Raw genomic sequence first — 25,322 nt, 5'->3', positions numbered from 1 at the left:
TATAGCCTTTAGTGAGTCTTGGTTGCAGGAGGGGCAAGATGGCAGCTCCAGGGTTCTGTTGTTTTAGATGTGATAGAACAGGAGGGATTAAAGGGGGAATTGTGGCATTACTAGTCAGAGAAAATATCACAGACAGACTGGAGAATTCATCTAGTGAGGTATTATAAGTCGAACTGAGGAATAAGAAAGGTGTGTCCACATTAATGGGGCTAATTATAGACCACCCAGCAATCCATGGGATTTAGAGGAGCACGTTTGTAGAGAAATGGCAGATTGTTACAAGAAACATAAGGTTATGACAGTAGGTGATTTTAACTTTCCATATATTGACTGAGATTCCCATGCTGTAAAAGAACTGGATGGAAGAGAGTTTGTCAAATGTCTTCAGGAAGGTTTCCTTAATCAGTGCATAGAAGTCTCGACTAGAGAGAGTACGATACTTGATCTCCTATTAGGGAATGAGACAGGGCACGTGACAGAAGTTTGTGTAAAGGAACACTTTGCATCAAGTGAGCAGAAAGAGATGGGGAAGATCTTAAGTGGATTTTTTGCATCTGTTTTTACTCGGGAGACGGACTTGCAGGTGAAAGGCATGAGGCAATGGACCCTGTACAGATTACAGAGAAGGAGGTGTTTGCTGTCTTAAGGCAAATTACAGTGGATAAATCCCCGGAGCATGACATGGTGTTCCCCTCGGACCCTGTGGAGGCAACTGGGGAAATTGCAGTGGCCCCAGCAGAGATGTTTAAAGCATCCTTAGCCAGGGGTGAGGTGCCGGAGGATTGGAGGATAGCTAATGTTGTTCTGTTGTTTAAGAAAGGCTCTAAGAATAAGCCAGGAAATTATAGGCTGGTGACCCTGACATCAGTAGTGAGAAAGTTATGGGAAGGTATTCTAAGGGACTGGTTATTTAAGTATTTGTATAGACAGGGACTGATTAGGGATAGTCAGCATAGCTCAGCTCAGTGACATGGTAAGTCGTGTCTAACCAATCTTACAGAGTTTTTCGAGGAAGTTAGTATGAAGGCTGATGAAGGCAAGGCAGTCCCACATGGGAGGTTGGTCAAGAAGGTTCAGTCGCTTGGCTTTCAAGACGAGGTGGTAAATTGATTAGACATTCGCTTTGTGGGAGAAGCCAGAGAGTGGTAGTAGAGCATTGCCTCTCTGACTGGAGGTCTGTGACTCGTGGTGTGTCACAGTGATCAGTGCTGGGTCTGTTGTTTGTTGTCTATCTCAATGATCTGGAGGGTAGGCCTCAAAATCCCCGGCCTTGCCTGCTTTTGGCGACCGAGAAGGAAGTTGAATCGTTCGGCAGAGATGCCGTTCAGTACTTGCTGTCGTTTTCGGATGACTCAGTGTCGGATTGTGGTCGGCATGGCAGGGAGAGTTTTTCTTCCTTCTCCTGTCTGCGTGAGATGTGGGATATTTGAGAAACTTTGAACTTTACTGTGCTCACGGACTTTCTTCATCAAGTTATGGTATTGTTACACTGTTTGTAACGATATGTATAGTTATGTGGTTTTGTCAGTTTTTCAGCCTTGCTTTGTCCTGTGTTTTGTGATATCACAGCATAGGAAATAATGTATAATTTCTTAATGCATGCATTACTAGATGATGACAAAAGGGGACTACGTGTCTTCATAATCTAAAATAAACTGGATCAGCAAATGTGTGGATGACACAAAGATTGGAGGTGTAGTGGCCAGTGAGGAAGACTATTAAAGTTTGCAGTGAGATCTAGAACAGCTGGAACAATAGGACAAAAAGTGACAGATGGAATTTAAAGAGTTAAGTGTGAGGTGTTGCACTTTGGGAGGACCAATCGGATTAGGTCTTACATGGTTAGCGTTAGGACACTGAGGAGTGCAGTACAACAGAGGGATCTGGGAGTACAAATCCATAATTGCTTGAAAGTGGCATCGTAGGTAGATAGGGTGGTGAAGGCAGCATTTGGCACATTGGCCTTTATAAATAAATGTATTGAGTACTGGAGTCAGGATGTTATGGTGAAATTGTATAAGACATTGGTGAGGCCTAATCTGGAGTATTGTGTCCAGTTTTGGTCACCTACCTACAGGAAAGATGTAAGAAAGATTTAAAAAGTACAGAGAAAACTTGCAAGGGTTTTGCAGGGACTGGAGGACCCGAGTTGATAACACATAGGAGCAGGATTAGGCCATTCAGCCCATTGAGTCTGCTCTGCCATTCCATCATGGCTGATCCCGGATCCCACTCAACCCCATACAATTGCCTTCTCACCATAATCTTTGATGCCCTGACCGATCAGGAAATGATCAACTTCCACCTTAAGTACGGTATACGCACAAACTTGGCCTCCATCACAGTCTGTGGCAAAGCATTCCACAGATTTACTACTCTTTGGTTAAAAAAATTCCTCCTTACCTCTGTTCTAAAGGGTCGCCCCTCAATTTTGAAGCTGTGGCCTCCAGTTCTGGATCCCTCACCATAGGAAACATCCTTTCCACATCCACACTGTCTAGTCCTTTCAATATTCGGTAAGTTTCAATGAGATCCCCCGCATTCTTCTAAATTCCAGTGAGTACAGGCCCATAGCTGCCAAACACTGCTCATATGTTAACCCCTTCATTCCCAGAATCATCCTCATGAACTTCCTCTGGATTCTCTGCAATGACAACACATCCTTTCTGAGATATGGGGCCCAAGACTGTTGACAATACTCTCAAGTGTGACCTGACTAGTGTGTTATAAAGGCTCAGCACTATCTCCTTGTTTTTATATTCTATTCCCCTTGAAATAAACACTAATATTGCATTCCCCTTCTTTACCACAGACTTAACCTGTAAATTAACCTTCTGGAAGTCTTGCATGAGGACTCCTAAGTCCCTCTGCACCTCTGACGTTTGAACCTTCTCCCCATTTAGATAATAGTGTGCACTGTTGTTCCCTTTACCAAAATGCATTATCATGTATTTCCCAACACTTTATTCCATCTGACACTTCTTTGCCCATTCTTCCAGTTTGTCTACGTCCTGCTGCAATTGAATTGCTTCCTCAGCACTATCTACCCCTCCACCTACCTTCGTATCAGCTGCAAACTTTACCCCAAGGCCATCAATTCCATTATCTAAATCACTAACAAACAATGTGAAAAGCAGCAGTCCCAATACTGACCTCTGAGGAACACCACTAGTCACTGGCAGCCAACCAGACATTCCTTGGAAAATAGAAGATTGAGAAGAGATTTGATCAAGGAATACAAAATATTCTGAGGGGTATAGATAGGGTAAATGCAAGCAGGCTTTTTCCACTGAGATTGGGTAAGATTACAACTAGAGGTCAATGGTTGCTGAGTCTCTGGCGATGATCTTTGCATCATCAATGGGGACGGGAGAGGTTCCGGAGGATTGGAGGGTTGCAGATGTTGTTCCTTTATTTAAGAAAGGGAGTAGAGATAGCCCAGGAAATAATAGACCAGTGAGTCTTACTGCAGTGGTTGGTAAGTTGATGGAAAAGATCCTGAGAGGCAGGATTTATGAACATTTGGAGAGGTACAATATGATTAGGAATAGGCAGCATAGCTTTGTCAAGGGCAGGTCGTGCCTTACGATCCTGATTGAATTTTTTGAGGATGTGACTAAACACATTGATGAAGGAAGAACAGTAGATGTAGTGTATATGGATTTCAGCAAGGCATTTGATAAGGTACCCCATACAAGGCTTATTGAGAAAGTAAGGAGGTATGGGATCCAAGGGGACATTGCTTTGTGGATCCAGAAGTGGCTTGCCCACACAAAGTGGTTGTAGTCAGATCATATTCTGCATGGAGGTCGGTGACCAGTGGTGTGCCTCAGGGATCTGTTCTGGGACCGTTACTCTCCATGATTTTTATAAATGACCTGGATGAGGAAGTGGAGGGATGGGTTAGTAAATTTGCTGATGACACAAAGGTTGGGGGTGTTGTGGATAGTGTGGAGGGCTGTCAGAGGTTACAGCGGGACATTGATAGGATGCAAAACTGGGCTGAGAAGTGGCAGATGGAGTTCAACCCAGATAAGTGTGAAGTGGTTCATTTTGGTAGGTCAAATATGATGGCAGAATATAGTATTAATGGTAAGACTCTTGGCAGTGTGGAGGATCAGAGGGATCTTGGGGTTCAAGTCCATAGGACGCTCAAAGCAGCTGCGCAGGTTGACTCTGTGGTTAAGAAGGTGTACGGTGTTTTGGCCTTCATCAGTCGTGGAATTGAATTTAATGTTGCAGCTATATAGGACCCTGGTCAGACCCCACTTGGAGTGCTGTGCTCAGTTCTGGTCACCTCACTACAGGAAGGATGTGGAAACCATAGAAAGGGTGCAGGGGAGATTTACAAGAATGTTGCCTGGATTGGGGAGCATGCCTTATGAAAACAGGTAGTGAACTCGGCCTTTTCTCCTTGGAGTTACAGAAGATGAGAGGTGACCTGATAGAGTTGTATAAGGTGATGAGAGGCATTGATCGTGTGGATAGTCAGAGGCTTTTTCCCGGGGCTGAAATGGTTGCCACAAGAGGACGCAGGTTTAAGGTGCTGGGGAGTAGGTACCCAGATGTCAGGGGTAAGTTCTTTACTCAGAGAGTGGTGAGTGCGTGGAATGGGCTGCACTGGCAACGGTGGTGGAGGCTGATACGATAGGGTCTTCTAAGAGACTTTTGGATAGGTACATGGAGCATAGAAAAATAGAGGGCTAACGGGTAAGCCTAGTAATTTCTAAGGTAGGGACATGTTCGGCACAACTTTGTGGGCCAAAGGGCCTGTATTGTGCTGTAGGTTTTCTGTGTTTCTATGTTAAGGGTGAAAGGTGAAATGTTTAAAGGCAACATTAGGGGGAACTTTTTCCAATCAAAAGGTGGTGAGTGTGGAATGAGCAGCCAGTGCAAGTGTTGGATATGGGGTCAATTTCAACAGGTAAAAGAAATTTGGATAGGTCTATGGCTGAGAGAGGTGCGGAGGGCTATGGTACTGTTGCAGGTTGATGGGACAAGGCCGATTAATGGTTCAGCACAGTGTAGGTGGGCCAAAAAGCCTTTTTCTGTGCTATAGTGTTCTAAGAATCCATCACTAACATATGTCATGAGTTTTGTTTATTTGCAGCAGCAGTACAATAAAATATACAATGAATTCTAATTTAAAAGAATTATAAAGATAAATACATAGTGCAAAAAAGGGAGCTGAAATAGTGAGGTAGTGTTCATGGTTTTGTGATGTATGCGGAGATCTGACGGCAGAGGTGAAGAAGCCGTTTGTAAAACATTGAGTGTGTGTCTTCAGGATCCTGATGGCAGCATGGGAAGAGGGCACGTGGTGGGGGTCTTTAATGCTGGACGTAGCCTTTTGAGGTACAGTACTAGCTAATGAAGGTGTCCTGGATGCTGGTGGTGCTAGTGCCTGTGATACAGCCCGCTGAGTCGATATCCCTCTGCAGCTTTTTCTGATCCAGTGCAGCATTGCGGTGGCTTCTCCACGCCAGACAGTGATGCACCTAGTTAGAGTGCTCTCCTGTCCATGGAACATCTGTAGAAATTTGCTGGAGTCTTTGCTGACATACCAAATTTCCTCACGCTGCTAATGAAATAAACCAGGTGACATGTGCTCTTCATAATTGTATCAATATAGGAGCTCAGAATAGAGATGTTGGCATCCAGGAACTTGAATCTGCTCACCCTTTCCACTGTTAAACCCTCAATCAGGACTGGTGTGTGTTACCTCAACTCCCCTTTCCTGAAGTCCATATTCAATTCCTTTGTCTTACTGACGATGAGGGCAAGGTTATTGTTGCAATGCCATTCAACCAGCCTGTATATCTCACGCCTTTCCCCCTCCTCTTCACCAGCTGAGATACCTTCTGAAATTTTTAGGGTCCAGCTGCCATGTTCCATCAGACTGGAAAAAACAGGAACCTCTGTAGTGTATCTGTGCTGACCTCTGACCTTAGTGTCATCTTTCTGACCAATCACAAGATCTTCCAAATCTCTTACTGTCCAAAACTCCTATCAATCTCAGCCTTGCTCATTTGGCGTACTCTACCCGAGAGGGTTGTAGAGGTTCAGTGGCTGAGAATATTCTGGATAGAGGTTAATATTAAACACAAGATTCTACAGATGCCGGAAATCTTAAGCAACACACGTAAAATGCTGGAAGAACTCAGCAGGTCAAGCAGCATCTGTGGAGAGGAATAAACAGTTGACATTTATGGCCAAAGTCCTTCATTGGGACTGGACAGAAAGGGGGCAGAAGCCAGAATAAGAAGGTAGGGGGAGGGGAAGGAGGACAAGCTGGCAGGTGATAGGTGAGACCAGGTGAGGGGGGGAAGGTGGGTGGGGGTAGTGGGATGAAGTAAGAAGCTGGAAAGTGATGGGTGGAAGAGGTATAGGGAACCCTGCCCCCAGTCCCAGGTCTCAACGTTGTCCCCTCACCCTCAACCCCGCCTTTACCTTACCATCCCTTTATCAACACTTCCTTGGTCACCAGCACCCTCCATAATGGTGGAAGGTCACCGGGGACATTGTTTCTCAATTCCTGCCAGAGGAACAGTGACCGAGGATGGAAGAAGTTCAGGACTTGCTGAGGACCACATCAACCATACCAGCTAACACACGAGTTTCCATGCCAATGGAAGCAACCACTCAGAATCAGATTTATTATCACCGGCATGTGACGTGAAATTTGTTAACTTAGCAGCAGCAGTTCAATGCAATACATAATCTAGAGGAGAAAAAAATAAATAAACAAGTAAATCAATTACATATAATGAATAGATTTTTTAAAATGTGCAAAAACAGAAATACTGTTAATTTTTTTTAAAAAGTAAGGTAGTGTTCAAAGCTTCAATGTCCATTTAGGAATCTGGTGGCAGAGGAGAAGAAACTGTTCCTGAATTGCTGAGTGTGTACCTTCTACCTGATGGTAACAGTGAGAAAAGGACATACCCTGGGTGCTGGAGCTCCTTAATACTGGACGCTGCCTTTCTGAGACACCAGTCCCTAAAGATATCCTCAGTACTTTATAGGCTAATGCCCAAGATGGAGCTGATTAGATTTACAACCTTCTGCAGCTTCCTTTGTTCCTGTGCAGTAGCCCCTCCATACCAGACAGTGATGCAGCCTGTCAGAATGCTCTCCACAGTGAGGGGTGACGTGGTCCTGCTGTGAGTAGAGCTGCTGCCTTAGATCTCCAGCGACTCCGGTTTGATCCTGACCTCAGGTGCTGTGTGGAGAGTGCACGTTCTCCCTGTGACTGCCTGGGTTTATTCCCTCAACCCAAAAACACGCGGTGGGCAGGTGTAATTGTTCTCCATAAATTACACCTTGTGTGTAGCTGAGTGGAAGAACCTGGACAATGATGAGAGGAACGTAGGGAGTGAAAATAGGATCAGTGTAGGGTTGGTGAGCATTGGAGCGGACTCACTGGGTGGACTCTGTACTGGATGTCTCCATGAACATAGAACAATACCATACAGTGCGGGCCCTATGGTTCATGATGTCATGTCGATCAATATAAACCTACTGCATGATCAATCTTACTCTTCCCTCCTTCGCAGTTCATAACTCTCCATTTTTTGAGACCCATGTCCCTGTTGTATCAGCCTCTTGTGTCATTCCCTGACTGACTTTTGACAACTCCCCTGAACTTTCCTTCACTCACCTTTCATGAACTTTAGGTCTGAATGTTATTTGTTTACTTTTTATTGTTTGCACACAATTTGTTCTTTTTGTTTGCACATTGGTGGATTGTCGGTCTTTTTTAATGGGTTCTATTGAGTTTCTTTGTTTCTGTGGCTGCCTGTAAGAAGACGAATTGAACATAGTATACATAAGTTTGATAATAAATATACTTTGAACTTTAATAAATGTCATTGTTGTTGGCCATTGTCACCCAGAGGAAAAGATGCTAACTATCTACTCTATCAATGTTTCCGATGATCTTATACACCCTCTATCAAGTCACCAAGTAACCCTCCTTTACACACTCTCTAAAACTTCTACATCCTTCCTATAATGAAGGGACCAGAAATGAGTGCAATACTCCGTGTGGTCTAAACAGAGTGTTATGGAGCTGCAATATTACCTTGCAGCTCTTGCACTCAGGGCCCCCAATCAGTGAAGGCCAGCACACCACATGCCTTCTTAACCTTCCTATCAACTTGCATATCAACTCTTAAGGGATTTATGGACATGAACCTCAAACTCCCTCTGTTCCTCCACACTGCTAAGAATCATACTATTAACCTTCTGCTCTGCCTTCACGGGAATGGCTAGAGTTAATATATGAGGAGCGTTTGATGCCTCTGAAACTGTACTCACTGGAGTTTAGAAGAATGAGGTGGAGAAGGGATCTCGTTGAAACTTATGGAATATTGAAAGGCCTAGAGAGAGTGGATGTGGGCAGGATGTTACCAATAGTTGGAGAGACTAGGATCAGATGGCACAGCCTCAGAATAGGAGGATGTCCCTTCGGAACAGAGATGAGGGTGAATTTAATTAGCCAGAGGGTGCTAAATCTGTGCAATTCCTTGCCACATACAACTGTGGAGACCAAGACATTGGGTTCTTGATTAGTAAGATTATCAAGTACAGGGAGATGGCAGGAGAATGGGGTTAAGAGGGATAATAAATAAGCCACAATGGAATGGCAGAACACACTCAACAGGCCAAATGGCTTAGTTCTGTTCCTATGTATTATGGTCTTCTAGTTTGGCCTTCCAATCTTACAATTGGAATCCTCTTTCCAATAAAATAGTGATGATGAAATGCCTGTCCTGTTTTGATTTCCTTCAGCATGATTTTCTAAGGGTTTGATGTTCCAAGACTAACGTGCATCTTCCTGGTCCTCAGTTTACCCTACAGGCTTCTGGAGTCCCTGATGTGCAACCAGACCCTTGGCCATGGTTTCCGAAGGAGAAGGTCCTTCACCTTGTACGAAGGGGCCTTTTACCAGGACTACACAGAGGGTAACACAGACAAACACAGCCCTCAGCAGGGCCTGAAACGCCAAGATTTCCACAGCAATTCCCACTATTACGTGTTCTTTGAGGAACAAGGAGATGGAGATGTTGGCTTTGGTCAGGAGCTGAAGAACCCTCAGGAAGACCACATGCAAGCTTTTGACAGCCATTATGACTACATGGTGTGTGGAGGTGGTGAGGAGATTGTCTGCCGGCCAGAACCAGATGAGTTCAATCCCTGCGAGGACATTATGGGTTACAACTCTTTACGGGCTATTGTATGGTTTGTTAATCTGTTGGCTATAGCAGGGAACATCTTTGTTCTCCTCATTCTGCTCACCAGCCGCTACAAGCTGACAGTGCCCAGGTTCCTGATGTGTAACCTGGCCTTCGCAGACTTCTGCATGGGCGTCTACCTGCTCCAGATCGCTTCGGTGGACCTCTACACCAGGAGCGAGTACTACAACTATGCCATCGACTGGCAGACAGGTGCTGGCTGCAACTCGGCCGGCTTCTTCAGCGTCTTCGCCAGCGAGTTCTCAGTCTACACGCTCACCGCCATCACGGTGGAGCGCTGGTACACCATCAACTTTGCCATGCGCCTGGACCGGAAAGTACGGCTGCGCCACGCTGCTGCCATTGTGGCCGGGGGCTGGCTGCTGTGCTTCGCGCTGGCCGTCCTCCCCATAGTGGGGGTCAGCAGCTACATCAAGGTCAGCATCTGCCTGCCGATGGACACGGGGACCCTGCTGGCCCAGGGCTATGTGGTCCTGGTGCTCTTACTCAACATTGTGGCCTTTATGGTCATCTGTGCCTGTTACGTGAAGATCTACCTCAGAGTGAAGAGCCCCCACTACAAAGCCGGAGGCAAGGACACCAGAATCGCCAAGAGGATGGCGGTGTTGATCTTCACTGACTTCACCTGCATGGCCCCCATCTCCTTCTACGCGCTCTCGGCCGTCTTGCACAAGCCCCTGATCACGGTGACCAACTCCAAGATACTGCTGGTTCTCTTCTACCCACTCAACTCCTGCGCCAACCCCTTCCTCTATGCCATCTTCACCAGGGCCTTCCGCAGGGACGTCTTCATCCTGCTGAGCAGGGTGGGCCTCTGCCAGCGGCGGGCACAGCTCTACCAGGGGCAGGCCGTCCCCGGCGGGAAGAACGGCTCCTCCTCCAGCCGCGACCGCGCGTCCTGCAGCCTCCGCCGATACCGTGGCAACTGCCAGCAAGTGGCGGCAGCCAGCCGAGGTTGCCGAGAGACCGAACTGTGAGAGTGGACAGCTCATCAAACAAACCTTGTGGAATGCACTGATGTTTATACTGCCATGAGAAGGTTCAGTTACCCCCACCTAGTGCTCGGTCCAAATGGTGCATTGAGGTGAGCCATTAACAGCAGCCCAGGGGGAAAGTGGGTCTAATTCAACTTAGAATGAGGAATCACAGTACTGTTTCTTCACCAATATATTTAAGTTTATTCACTAACAAAAATACATAGAATAATTAGAGGTTTACAAAGCTACTTGCAATTCCATATTAAACTATGATTATTATTATCTGTAAATCATTCAGCCCCTTCAGGGCCCACCACTCTCTGAACTCCCCACTGTGTCCACAGAGACTGTGTGCTCTTTCTTCAAGAAGCCCGGGGCACGGAGGTAACCCCGAAAGAGGGACAGGCAGTCGGGTCAGACGGAGCCCTCAACTGCCCACTGCCCGGACCCGTGAATGGCCAGCTTGGCCACCCCAGCTGCACGCAGACCACCAGATTCCTCGAGTGACCTAGCCATCTCTACCGGGTGACCGTGGATCAGGGGCGTGCGGCTGAAGTGCAGGCAGAACTTGAGGAGCAGCCCCCTCCACCGCGGTCCTGTTTCCAGAGCCCCACAGCAACCGCTGGTGCAGTTTAGTCTAGAATTGGACTGCCCGTTCCATAGTAATTGGCTTATAATACAGAGAAAGTTTTTTTTATTGCGTGCCATCCATACAGATCATACTAAGCATAAGTACATCGCAGTTCGTCCAAATGGAAGAGCAATAACGGAATGGAGAATATAGTGATACGGAGACTGCACAGTGCGGGGAGCCAAATAAAGTGCAAAGGCCACAACAAAGTAAACTGAGAGACCAGGGGTTTATATTTACTATATAAGAGGTCCTTTCATAGCATCCAGAACATTACAGGCCCTTTGACCCACAATGTTGTGCTGAAGTACTCCATCACCAGTCTAATCTTTCCCTTCCACATACTGTGAGTCCTCTATTTTTCTATCATCCGCATGCCTACCTGAGAGTTTCTTAAGTGACCCTAATGTATATGCCTCTCCCACCACCCCTGGCAGGGTGCTCCACACACTCAACAGTCTCTGTGTAAGAAACCTACCTCTGTCATCGCCCCTATACTTTCCTCCAATCACCTTAAAGTTATGCCCTCCTGTATAAGGCATTTCCACCCTGGGAAAAGTCTCTCTGTCCACTTGATCTATGCTTTTCATCATCTCGTACACCTCTCATCCAAAGAGAAAAGCCCTAGCTTGCTCAATCTGTCCTTCCTAGAGAAGCTTTCCTGGAACATAGTTACAGGGAGAACGTACAAACTCCTTACAGACTGGGGCAGGAATTGGACCCTAATTTTACAGCAGGTGCAGTAAAGTGTTGCACTAATGGCTTTGTTACCATGCCGCCTACTAATAAGCCCTGGTTTGAGCACAGACTGGGGAGCGATTGCCTCGTTAACTTTGAGTCACTTATCCCTTCTAATACCCAGCCAGTTACAGTTTGTAACACATCTTGTCCACAGATAAAATAAAATTGCTCTGCTTGCACGAAGCCTCTGCCAACGGTTGCAATTCAACTTTAAAGATTAGTTTTAGTTGTCACATGTTCAAAGTAAATTTATTGTCAAAGTAGTATGTCACCATATACAACTCTGAGATCCATGCAGGCATTCACAGTAGAACAGAAATGCAGTAGGATCAATTAAACTACACAAAGACTGACAAAGTGAAAAAGAAGACAAACTGGACATGCAAAAAAAAACCCAGGTAATAATAGATAAGTAATACTAAGAACATGAGTTGTGGTTCTATAGGTTGTGGAATCAATTCAGCGTTGAGGTGAGTGAAGTTATCCACTCTGGTTCAGGAGCCTGATGGTTGAGGGGCAGTAACTGTTCCTGAACCTGGTGGTGTGGGACCTGAGGCTCTCGTACCTCCTTCCCGATGGCAGCAGCGAGAAGAGAGCATGGCCTGGATGGTGCAGCACTCTTTGTAGATATTCTTAATGGTGGGGAGGGCTTTTCCTGTGATGGACTGGCCTGTGTCCACTACTTTTTGCAGGCTTTTCTGTTCTTGGGTGTTGATATTTCCGTAGCAGGCAGTCCATTCTCTCCACTGTGCATCTATTGTGGTTTGCCAAAGTGTAAGATGATGTGCTGAATATCGCAAACTTAGAAAGTAAAGGTGCTGCCGTGCATTCTTCGTAACAAGAAAGCAGCATCAAGGGTCTCCACCATCCAGGCCATGCTCTCTTCTCGCTGCTGCCATCGGGAAGGAGGTACGAGAGCCTCAGGTCCCACACCACCAGGTTCAGGAACAGTTACTGCCCCTCAACCATCAGGCTCCTGAACCAGTGGATAACTTCACTCACCTCAAAGCCGAATTGATTCCACAACCTATAGAACTACAATTCATGTTCTTAGTATTATTTATTTATTATTATTTGGAGTTTTTTTTGCATTTGCAGTTTGTCTTTTTCACTTTGTCAGTCTTTGTGTGTAGTTTAATTGATTCTACTGCATTCCTCTGTTCTACTGTGAATGCCTGCATGAATCTCAGAGTTGTATATGGTGACATATATTACTTTGATAATAAATTTACTTTGAACATGTGACAACTAAAACTAATCTTTAAAGTCCAATTGCAACTGTTGGCAGAGGCTTCGTAATGCCAATTGCGTGCTGAACCAAGGACAGATCCTCTGAAATGATAACGTCAAGGAGCTTGAAATAACTGACCCTCTCCATACGTATATTGAAATAATGCAGTGAAATGCATTGCTTTGCATCAACACAGACTGAAGACGTGCTGGGAGCAGCCCACAAGTGTCGGTGCACTTCCCACCCACTAACTCTAGACACAAAAGAAGAGATGCAGATGCTGGAAATCCAGAGCGACACAGGAGATGCTGGAAGAACTCAGCAGGTCAGGCAGCATCTGTGGCAGGGGAATAAATAGTTATCATTCCAGGCCAAGACTCTTCATAGTCATACTTTATTGATCCCAGGGGAAATTGGATTTTCATTACAGGACTGCTAACCCTGACTAACCCTAACCCTCAACTATGGGGAGGACATACAAGCTCCTTACAGACAGTGGTGAGAATGGAATACTGATCTTCTGGTTGCTGGCACTGTAAAGCATTATGTTAACCATGCAGTGCTTGTAACATCCTGCCTCATTGTGTTAAGAATTGACTTCAGTGAATGTGACTTGGTTAAGGACTCAAAGGTAAATTTCCCCCAGCAGGACCACAATACCAGCATCATTCATGTACATTACACACAGATCACATTGGTGTTAACTCCTCTGCTGTAACATCAGGGGATGCTAGAGATTGCTCTCTATTTGGGTCCAATGTGATGTGGTAGAGTGACATAGTACAGATACAAACAGTTTCAGCACAAACTGACCAAGTTGTCTAACTGTTTATTGGTGTTTGGCTGTACCTCCTTCAACCCACTTCCTCTGGCAGCTTGTTTCACATACCCGCTTCTGTGTGGACAGAGTTGCCCCTCAAAGGTTCATGTTATTGTGGAAGTATGCACATGCAATACATCTTTGATATTCGTCTTCTCAAGATAGTCATTAAATACAGAAAGACCATGGGTGTTGATGAAAGGAAAGATATCAATTCCCAACCACCACCCCCCGGCACAAAAAAGAAAAGAACCAAAACATGCAGACCCCAAAAATCCCCCCTCACCTGCAGCAAAAAGCAGCCACTAATACAATCAATGATCCCCTGCACATAACAATCCCTGACTCCCTCATTTACAGAAGAAAATGACAGCATGAAATCCACCCCCACACACACACACAATAAAAAAATTCATTAAAAAAACGCCAATCAACCACATGAAAGAAAACACCAAAAAACTGAAGGAAACCAACACAAGGTACAGGCCCCCTTTAAATTCATGTTGTCTCACTTTAAAACTATGCCCTCTGGATTTAGACTCCCTTTCTCTGCTCTAGGGTCCACTGGTTGTTGATGGAGTTCCAAACACTAACACCCTTCACCAAATGAACAGAAAGTACACACAGAATTTACAGTTGAGATGTTTCTGTGAAGTGTGAACATTAACTTGCAACCTCCTTCCCCTCTCCCCACCTTATTCTGACTTCTGCCCCCTTCCTTTCCAGTCCTGATGAAGGGTCTGTTCCTGAAACATCAACTCTTTATGCATGTCCATAGATGCTGCCTGACTTGCTGAGTTCCTCCAGCATTTTGTGTGAATTGAATTGAATTGAATTGACTTTATTACTTACATCCTTCATATACATGAGGAGTAAAAAATTGTTACGTTTTGTCTCCATCTAAATGTGCAATTTAGAGAAATTTGTAATTAATAGTATGTACAATAGGACAGTCAATATAACAGAAATACAATTGTATCAGCATGAATGTTGCCCATGAGAATAGAACACTGGAGAGATACAACACAGAAACAGGCCATTTGGCCCATCCGGTCCACACTGACCTCCTATTTACTGATAACCACGGAGTTTCCAAAGGGATATTCAGCGGGGGATTCCAGCGATCTGGTGAGCTGAATGTCTTCATCTTGTTTCGGACTCCACACATCGCAATGTGCAACTTTGTATAAAGACATGGAAGAGCAACTTAAGTGATAAATAAAGCAAAAATTCTGACTTGGTAATTGCCCTTATGTTGTGAAATGTGTTGTTTTGTGGCAATATATAAAATTTTCTATAAATTAAAATAAAGATACAATAATAAATGGTGCAAAGCAAGAGCAAAATCATTAGATAATGTTCATGGGTTCATGGACCGTTCAGAAATCGGATGGCAGAGTGGAGGAAGCTGTTCTTAAAACCTGGAGTGTATATCTTCAGGCTCCTGCACCTCCTCCATGTTTGCAGTGATGAGAACAGGGCATGTCCTGGGTGGTGAGGTTCTCTGTTTTGTTGCAAGTCACGCCCTGACCAACACACCACAGGAAATAACCTCATACACGTAGATGTATATGGCATATAAACTTGATCCTTGAGGCTGGACGCTGCCTTCCTGAGGGACTACCTTTTGAACATTAACTTGGAATCCAAGAATGTTGCTTTCTGATACAAGAGCCTGCAGATTGCCTTCAGGTTCTGTAGGCAGTAGGTTCAGAATTAGTTTACTACTGTGTTAAGGAGGTTTATCACAAGACCATAAGACGGGCTTTTAAGACGGAGGAACAGACGTAAGCTTTTGAGCCTGTTCCGCCATTGCATCAAAGCTGATTTATTGTTTCTCTCAACCCCATTCTCCTGCCTTCTCCTTGTAACCTTTAGAGCCCTTAATAATCGAGAATTTATCAACATCCACTTCAAGCATACCCAATGACTTGGCCTCCACAGCTATCAGTGGCAATGAATTCCACAGACTAAACCATCCTTTGGCTAAAAAAAATCCCCTCACCCCTGTTCTAAAGGGAAACCCTTTTAATCTGAGGCTGTGCCCTCTGGTTCTAGAGTCACCCACTATAGGAAACATCCTCTCCACATCCACTCTGTTTAGTCCTTTCAATATTCAATAGGTTTCAAAAATATACTCCCTTCATTCTTCTAAACTCCAGCCAGTACAGGCCCAATGCCATCAAACACTGTTCGTACTTTAATGCTTTCATAGCCGAGATCATTCTAATGAACCTCCAATGGATCCTTGGGAACTTGACAAGTCATAAAGAAATGTGGATACATTAGTCAGAAGTTAGCTCACGCTGAACGCAGTATGAGGTAACATTTGGATGTGACAAACCATGCTGCACATGGTTCAGATAAGACCTCAGTCCAGTAGTACCATGTAAAGCAAGTTGGATACCAATCAATCCTGTCTAATTACATCAGGAATAGGATCCTGTCTAATGACATCAGACTCCCAACACCCTGCTCACAATCAGTAGTCCCCGAGTGCCATTAAGTACTCAACGGATCAGACAGCACCCTGCCAAGTGAGCAGGTTTAACCCTTCAAGTCCTGATGCAGAGTGTTGACCTGAAACATTGAGTACCCAATCCTAGAGAGTTTTTCGAGGAAGTTACCAGGAAGGTTGAAGGCAAGGCTGTGGGTGTTGTCTACATGTTCTTTGGCAAGGTCCCACATGGGAATTTGGTCAAGAAGGTTCAGTCATTCGGCATTTAGGATGAGGTGGTTATTTGGATTAGACATTGACTTTGCAGGAGAAGCTGCAGAATGGCTGTAGATGGCTGTCTCTCTGATTGGAGGCCTGTGACTGGTGGTATGCCACAGGGAGTGGTAGTGGGTCCACTTTTGTTTGCCATCTATATCAATGATCTGGATGATAATATGGTAAACTGGGTCAGCAAATTTGCTAATGACACCAAGATGTGAGGTGTAGCAGACCAGTAATGAAGGCTGTCAAAGGTTGCAGCGGGATCTGGACCAGCTGGAAAAGTGGGCTGAAAAATGGCAGATGGAATTTAATGCAGATAAGTGTGAGGTTTTTCACTTTAGAAGGACAAATCAGGCCAGGACTTACACGGTGAATGGAAGGGCACTGAGGAGTGCAGTAGAACAGAGGGATCTGAGAATACAGATCCTTAATTCTTTGAAAGTGTCATCACAGGTAGCTAAGTTTGTAAAGAGAACTTCTGGCATATTGGCCTTTATAAATCAAAATATTGAGTACAGGGGTTGAGATGTTATGTTGAAATTGTATAAGACATTGGTGAGGCCTAATTTTGAGTATTGTGTTCAGTTCTGGTCACTAACCTATAGGAAAGATATCAATAAGATGGAAGGAGTGCAGAGAAAACTTACAAGGATGTTGCCAGAACTTGAGGACCTGAATTATATAGAATAATTGAATAGGTTAAGACTTTATCCCCTGGAGTGTGACAGAATGAGTGGAAATTTGATAGAGATGTACAAAATTTTGAGGGGTATAGATAAGGTAAATACTAGCATGCTTTTCCTCTGAGGTTAGCTGAGACTAGAGCTAGAGGTCATAGGTTAAGGGTGAATGGTGAAATGTTTAAGGGGAACATGAAAGAGAACTTCTTCACAGAACCACACAGATGCTGCTCGGCCCACTGAGTTCCTCCCGCAGATTGGCTGTTGCTATTGTTTTAAATTATCAACTAGAACCTGGAGGTTAGAAATAGGTGGCGCAAAAAATGTGAAGCCAACTGCAGTGATGGACACTTGGAGAATCTGTTAGAGTTAAGCAGGGTAGGAACAGGCCCTTCAAATTCAGATTTATTTATCACAGGTATATCAACCGTACGATGAAATGCATTGTTTGCCTTAACAACCGCCACACCCAAGGATGTGCTGGGGGAGGCCCACAATTGTCATACACATTCTGGCACCAACATGGAATGCCCACAATGTTCCAGAGAACAATGCAAGCAGCCACAACAACAGAACAAAAGAACAACTGGAAAACAAGCCTCTTTCCCAAACACCCATCCCCACACGCACACAGACAGTCTTTCAACCCCAGGACAAGCTGCCTCCAGTCCTTAGTCCCAGAAACACCAACTCGCAGACATTGTACCTCCAACCTCTGTCCCTGGCCTGAACTTGTAGACATGACCTTTGGCCTCTATCTCTGGATTCCGTGACTTCAATCTTTAGCCTCTCGGGCTTTCTATTTCCGAGCTCCGATCACACATAGCTTTCCATTTTTCAATCATCCATAGCTAGGAGTTTCTTAAATGTCCCTAATGTATCTGTATCTACCAAGTGGGCTGCCCCCTTCCATGTACCCACCACTTTCTGTGTAAAAGAATTTACCTCTGACATTCCCCCTAAACTTGCCTCCAATCACCTTTAAATTATGCCGCCTTTTATTTGCCACTCACACCCTGGGAAAAAGTCTCTGGCTATCCACTCAATCTGTGTCTCTATCAAGTTGCTTCTTATCCTGTTTTGATTCAAAGAGAAAAACCCTAGCTTACTCAATCTGTGCTCATAAGTCATGCTCTCTAGTCCAGGCAGCATCCTGGTAAATCTCCTCTGCACCCTCTCTAAAGCTTCCACATCCTTCCTATAATGAGGCGACCAGAACTGAACACAATATTCCAGTGCGGTCTAACCAGAGTTTTATAGAGCTGCAACATTACCTCATAGCTCTTGAACTCAGTCCCCCAACTAATGAAGGCCAACACTTTCTTAACAACCCGATCAACCTGCACAGCAGCTTTGAGGGATCTATGGACATAGATGAATGTTTGAGTGAGTATGTTTCAAGAAAGAATACACTTGCCACTCTCTGAGATCAGGTTAAATGTACTCATGAAAAAAGGTGATCTATGTAGGACACAGCTACGTCCCACCATCAGCAACGGTGGTTGGTAAAGCTGAAGACTGAACAAATCTTAAAGATTGTCTATTCCAAAAGTAGTTTGCTGCATTTTGCATCAAATAGACAAAGCCTTTGCCATCCCAGAAAAAGAGATCAAATTGTGTTTGCACCTGGGTCCCATTTTTCCCTCGTCATCACCAGACCTCCAAAGCCTGGAAGTGTTCTCCGCACAGCTCAGAGGTCGCCGACCCATTGAAAGAACGCAGTGAGCAACCAAGTCACAACGTTTAGTGCTTTCAGATTTATCTATCACATTTATGTAGAAACGTACAGTGAAAAGTACCATTTGCATTAACAACCAACACACCTAACAACGTGCTGGGGGCAGCCTGCAAGTGTCGCCACACACGCCGGTGCCAACACAGCATGCCCACAATGTTCAGCAGAACAACACAGAAGACAACACGCTACATAACGACAACAGCAGCAAAACAAGCCATTTTCCTCCCTCCCACCCAACCGGCAGTCCTCCAACTCCAGCCTTCTGACTTCCAGACTTCCAACTGACCTTCGGGCTTCAATCTTTGACCCAACAAGAAGAAAGTCTGACCAGAAGGAGTCTGCTTCCAATGTGGAATGCTCACTGTTGCTCGTGTTCATCACAGGCGATCCTAGGCAACGTTGCTTTTGGCAACCTGAGCAGCCTCATCCCACACTGAACTTAATTGGCTGCCAGTACAAACAAGTAAGACATCCACCTGGCCTCAAGCTTCACTTTTTGGCCTGATGGGTTAGGAAAGTGTCTGCTTCCCAATATTTACAGTAACTGTTAACTTGAACACAGTCTTTTGACCACAAGCATGGGGGGACATGTATTTAGCCTAATCATGCTGCTTCCCCTTAGCTTCTGAAAGGCATTTTTCAACCAGGCTTTATAAGGCATTGGTCAGACCGCACTTGGAGGATTGTGAAGAGTTCTAAGCTCCGTATTTAAGAAATGACTTGTTGGCATTGGAGAGGCCCCAAAGGAGGTTCACAGGAATGATCCTAGGAATGAAAGGGCTAACATATGAGGAACATTTGATTGCGCTTGGCCTGTACTCACTGGTGCTGAGAATAATGAGGGGGAATCTCATTGCGACCTACCGAATATTGAAAGGTCTGGCATTATCTACACGGCTGGAGTTATTGGAATGGAAAGGTGATAATGAAACTGCGTATAGTGTAGGGCTGGAGGAGATTACAGAAATAAGGAGAGACGATGAGATTTAGAGCTGGCAGAACCCAAACTGAGCTTTGGTGAACATGTTATTAATAATTAAGTACATCTTGGTGGAATTATTGACGAGTCTTGGTGTCACTTTGCTGATGATTAGGGTTGACCCAGAGTGCTGTAGGAAGCCAGATTGAATTCATCCTTCCTTTTCGTGGAACAGAGCATACCCATGCAAACTTCAACAGCTTGGGGTAGGTGTCAGTGTATAACTGCACTTGAACATTCTGGCTACCAGTGCGATTAGCTCCTGAGCAAAAGAACAAATTTCACGTCCTACGAGACAGTGGTGATAAGCCTGATTCCGATCGGGCACAGGTCTTCAGTATTATAACTGGGATGTTGTCTGGTCCTGCAGCCTTCATAGTATCCATAGCTCACAAAGAGGGAATTGAATTGTTGGAAGACTGGTGTTTGTGATAACAAAGCTCTCAAAAGGAAGACAGTTCACAAACTTGGACCTTCTTAACCCGATAGAGGGTTATAAGATGATAAGAGGTATTGATAGAGTGGACAGCCAATGACTTTTTCTGAGGGCAAAAATGGCGAACATGAAGAAGCATAATTTTAAGGTGATTGGAGGGAAGTATAGTGGCTTTAGAGGTAGTTTTTTTACACAGAGAGTGGTGGGTGCATGGAATGCCCTGCCAGGAGTGGTGATGGAGGCAGATACATTAGAGGCATTTAAAAGACTCTTAGGTAGGCACGTGGATGATAGAAAAAGGCCATGTGGGGAGGAAGCATTAGATTGATCTTGGAGTGGGGTGGAAGGGCGGTAGTGTGCTGTACTGTTCTATGTTCTGTCTCAACATGGCTGTGAACACCTCAGTCTTGTCTATAGAACCTGTGCTGGTCCTGCCATCACTGAGAATGGAGAAGTGCTCATAGCTTTGCATTCCATTAGTCTGATTGTGCACCATGACTAGATATGGTGGAACTGATCTGATCCATTGGCCTCTTGCATTCACACCATCTCATATTGCAGTTTAATCCAATTGGCACCACTTTTAGCATGCATTTCTGCACTGTTGGCTAAATTTGGATTGATAACCTGGCTTGATAGCTTTGGTAGTGTTGGACCACAAGGTTACGTTGTAGTGATGTGTACAAAGGTCTTGACACATTATGAATGATGAACTTTAAGTTCTAAGTTTGTCTCATTTGGTATTCTTACAGTAGCACACAACACAATCCACAATGGCACAACATGGCATCCATCATCAGGCACCCCACCACCCAGGACATTTCCTCTTCTCATTGCTGCCATCAAGGAGAAGATACAGGAGCTTGAAGACACACACTCAACATTTCAGGAACAGCGTCTTTCCCTCCACCTTCACAATTCTGAATGGACAATGAACCCATGTCTCTATTTAAACAATAAGATATAGGAACAGAATTACGCAACCTTGCCAATCGAGTCTGCTCCGCCATTTCGTCATGACTGATCCAGCATTAATCTCCTGCCTTCTCCCCATACCCCTTCAAACCCTGGCCAGTCAAGGATCTATCAACTTCTGCATTAATATACCCAGTGACCTGGCCTTCACAGTTTACTGTGGCAAAGAATTCCACAGATTCACCACTCTCAGGCTAAGGAAATTTCTCCTCACCTCCATTCTAAAGGACGTCCTTCTATTCTGAGGCTGTGTCCTCTGGTCTTAGACTCCCCACCATTGGAAACATCCTCCTGAAATCCACTCTACTGAGGCCTTTCAACATTTAATAGGTTTCAATGAGGTCACCCCTCAATCATCTGAATTCCAGTGAGTAGAGGCCCAGAGCTATCAAGCACTCTTCATATGGCAAGCCTTTCAATCCCAAAATCATTTTCATAAACCTCCTTTGAACCTTCCCCAATGTCAGAAAATCCTTTCTTAGATAAGGGGCTAAAAACTGCTCACAATACTCCTTAAACCCTCACCAGTACTTTATAAAGCCTCAACATTACCTCCTTGCTGTCATATTCTAGTCCTCTTGAAATGAATGCTAACATCGTACTTGACTTCCTCACCACTGACTCAACCTGCAAATAAGTCTTTAGGAAATCCTGCACAAGGACTCCTAAGTCCCTTTGCGCCTCAGATTTTTGAATTTCCCTCCATTTAGAAAATAGTCCATGCTGTTATTTCTTCTACCAAAGTGCATGACCACACACTTACCAACTCTATATTCCACCTGCGAGTTCTTTACCCATTCTCTAAGTGGTCCCAACACAGGACCCTGGGTGACACCACTGGTCACCAGCAGCCAACCAAAAAAAGGCTGCCTGTATTCCCACTCCTTGCCCCCTGCCAATCAACCACTGCTTTATCCACACTAGAATCTTTCCTATAATAGCATGGGCTTGTTGCTTGTTACGCAGCCTCATGTGTGGCACCTTGTCAAAGGCCTCCTGAAAATCCAAATATGGAACATCAACAGATTCCCCTTTGTCTATCCTGCTTGTTATTTCTTCAAAGAATTCCAACAGATTTGTCAGGCAAGATTTATTATGTGTCAAGTACCCTGAGGCCTCATCCTTAATAATCAACTCTAACATCTTCCCAACCACTGAGGTCAGACTAACTGGTCTATAGTTTCCTTTCTTCTGCCTCTCTCCCTTCTTGGAGAGTGGAGTGACATTTGCAATTTTCTGGTCTTCTAGAACAGGGGTCCCCAACCTTTTTTGCACCACCGACCGGTTTAATATTGACAATATTCTTGCGGACCGGCCAACCGGAGGTGGGGGGGGGGGGGGGGTGTTCAAGTCGGGTTAAACTCACCTCAACATGTCTTTTGCAGTTAAGGTTGACAACCTTCTCACTCCGAAATAAGGGACAAAAGTAGCAGTCAAATCCCGGGACACTTTACCCCCAAAAGACTACAATGACCATGAAGCCTTGCGTGGGCACCTGTGTGCGCATGCATGACGTGGCATGTGATATACGCATGCGCGTACGTGCCGAATTTTCCCCCCACAAATCAGTTTTGCCTTCATCTTCCTGAGTATACTGTACATACATTATTTCTACTTTATATAGGCTGTGTATTTATCATATCATTCCTGCTTTTACTATATGTTAATGTTATTTATTTTTGGTTTTATGTGTTATTTGGCATGATTTGTTAGGTTATTTTTTGGGTCTGGGAACGCTCAAAAATTTGGTAATTGCTTCTTCGCTTCACGCCATTTTGGCACGAAAGGTTTCATAGGAACGCTCTACCTTAGCGGGGGAAATACGGGACAAGGGTGGTCCCGTATGGGACAAACCAATTTAGCCCAATATACGGGATGTCCTGGCAAATACAGGACAGTTGGCAACTCTCTGTTCAAGTTCAACAGTGCGTGACAGGGAATGAGGAAAGGTGCAGCTGACTCGTATCGTTTCCTCACGGCCCGGTAGCACATGCTTTGTGGCCTGGTACAGGTCTGCAGCCCGGTGGTTGGGGACCGCTGTTCTAGAACCATTCCAGAATCTAGTGATTCTTGAAAGATCATTACTATTGCCTCCACGATCTCTTCAGCCACCTCGTTCAGAACTCTGGGATGTAAACCATCTGGTCCAGGTGACTTATCTACCTTCAGACCTTTCAGTTTCCCAGTACCCTGCTCTCTAGTTATGGTAACGTCACACATTTCATGCCCCCTGTCATCTGGAACTTCCACCATACAGTTAGTGTCTTCCACAGTAAAGACTGATGCAAAATACTTATTGAGTTCATCCACTATTTCGTTGCCCCCCATTACTACCTCTCTAGCATCATTTTCCAGCAGTCCACTATCAACTCTCAACTCTCTTTTACACTTTATGTATCTGAAGAAACTTCAGGTATCCTCTTTAATATTACTGGTTAGTTTACCTTTGTATTCCATCTTTTCCGTCTTTATATCTTTTTTAGTTGCCTACTGTTGGTTTTTATAAGCTTGCCAATCCTCTAACTGCCCACTAATTTTTTTCTCTATTATATGCCCTCTCTTTGGCATTTATGTTGGCTTTGACTTCTCGTCAGCCACGGTTGTGTCATCCTGCCTTTAGTCTGCCTCTTCCTCTTTGGGATATATATATCCTGCACCTTACGAATTGCTCCCAGGAACTCCGACCATTGCCGCTCTGCTGCCATCCGTGCTAGTGTTCCTTTCCAATCAATTTCAGCGAGCTCCTCTCTTCATGCTTCTGTAACTCCACTGTAATACTGATACCTCTGACTTCGGCTATTCCCTTTCAAATTGCTGGGTGAATTCTATCATATTATGACCACTGGCCCATTAGGGTTCCCTTACCTTCAGCTCTCTAATCTATTCCAGTTCATTGCACAACACTCAATCCAGAGTAGCTGATCCTCTAAAGAGCTCAACCGCGAGCTGCTCTAAAAATCCACCTCATATACACTCTAGAAATTCTCCCCCTTGGGATCCAGAACCAACCTAATTTTCAGAATCTACCTGCATATTGAAATCTATCGTAACTATCGTAACATTGCTCTTTTGAAATATATTTACTATCTCCCATTGTAATTTGTAGACCACATTTTTACTACTGTTTGGGTATCTGTATATAACTTCCATTAGGGTCTTTTTACCCTTGCAGTTCCCTAGCTCTATCCACAATGAGTCAACACCTTCCAACCCTATGTCACCTCATTCTAATGATTTGATTTCATTTTTGACCAACAGAGCCACACTATCCCCTCTGCCTTCCCGCCTGTCCTTTCTATACAATGTGTACCCTCGGACATTAAGCCTCCAGATGTAATTTTCTTTCAGTTACAATTCGGTGATGCACGAAACGTCATACATGCAAATCTGTAACTGCGCTACAAGTTCATCTACCTTATTCTGTATACTGCGCATATTCAAATTTCAGTCCTGTAGTCACCCTTTTTGATTTTGTCTGCCTTTTACATTGTAACTCATCCTTTTGACTGCAATTTTGCCCTATCACCAGCCTCTCCTGGCTAGCAGTCTCACTACACACTGCCTCTGTTTGAATACCAACGACCCCATCCTCAGCCTGGTTCCCATCCCTCTGCCAAATTAGTTCAAATTTGGTGGGGGGCGGGGGGATATTTCTAATAGGTGCTGTATGTTGTGAAATTCATTGTTTTGTGATAGCAGTACAGTTCAAACAGTGATCTTTGCAGAAATCATTTGTACAACTAAAAGGCACACTGTACAGTGCCTATTAAATATAGAGGATGCAGCTGGAATCACATGCAGACTAGACTGGGAGTGACAAAACTCCTTCACCACTAAGAAATTAAACCAAGATCCCATCAGCCCTCTCAATTCTCACTGAAAATCCATCACAAAGGACCCTCAACGTCTAGAACATGCACTTTTCTCATTACTGTCACCAGGGAGGAGGTACAGGAGCCTAAAGACTCGCATTCAATGATTTAGGAACAACCAGCTTTTTCTCCTCTACTGTGTCAGATCACTGGAAGTGTTCCTGGATTCATGAACCAATCTCCTTATTCCTTTCCTTTCTTTTGTGCTGTTCATTTGTTTTCGGAATTTGGTCATTTTCTACCTTTGCTCGGTACTGCTGCTGCAT

The 25,322-nt window shown here is 44.7% G+C and overlaps 1 protein-coding gene across 1 annotated transcript in view; it reads left to right on the top strand.

Annotated features, from left to right (window-relative positions):
- The window catches only part of tshr (thyroid stimulating hormone receptor), an 83,495-nt gene extending 73,154 nt beyond the window's left edge, over nt 1-10,341 (top strand). The window contains exon 10 of the mRNA XM_072273157.1: nt 8,851-10,341. Coding sequence (XP_072129258.1) covers nt 8,851-10,234 — 1,384 coding nt within the window. The 3' untranslated portion in view covers nt 10,235-10,341. The remainder of the gene's footprint in view (nt 1-8,850) is intronic.
- Nucleotides 10,342-25,322: the final 14,981 nt, after the last annotated feature.

Source organism: Mobula birostris, chromosome 1, assembly GCF_030028105.1.
Source record: "Mobula birostris isolate sMobBir1 chromosome 1, sMobBir1.hap1, whole genome shotgun sequence".
In the NCBI taxonomy this organism is placed as follows: domain Eukaryota; kingdom Metazoa; phylum Chordata; class Chondrichthyes; order Myliobatiformes; family Myliobatidae; genus Mobula; species Mobula birostris.
The sequence above is the reverse complement of the archived record's forward strand: the minus strand, read 5'-3'. Positions and strand labels throughout refer to the sequence as shown.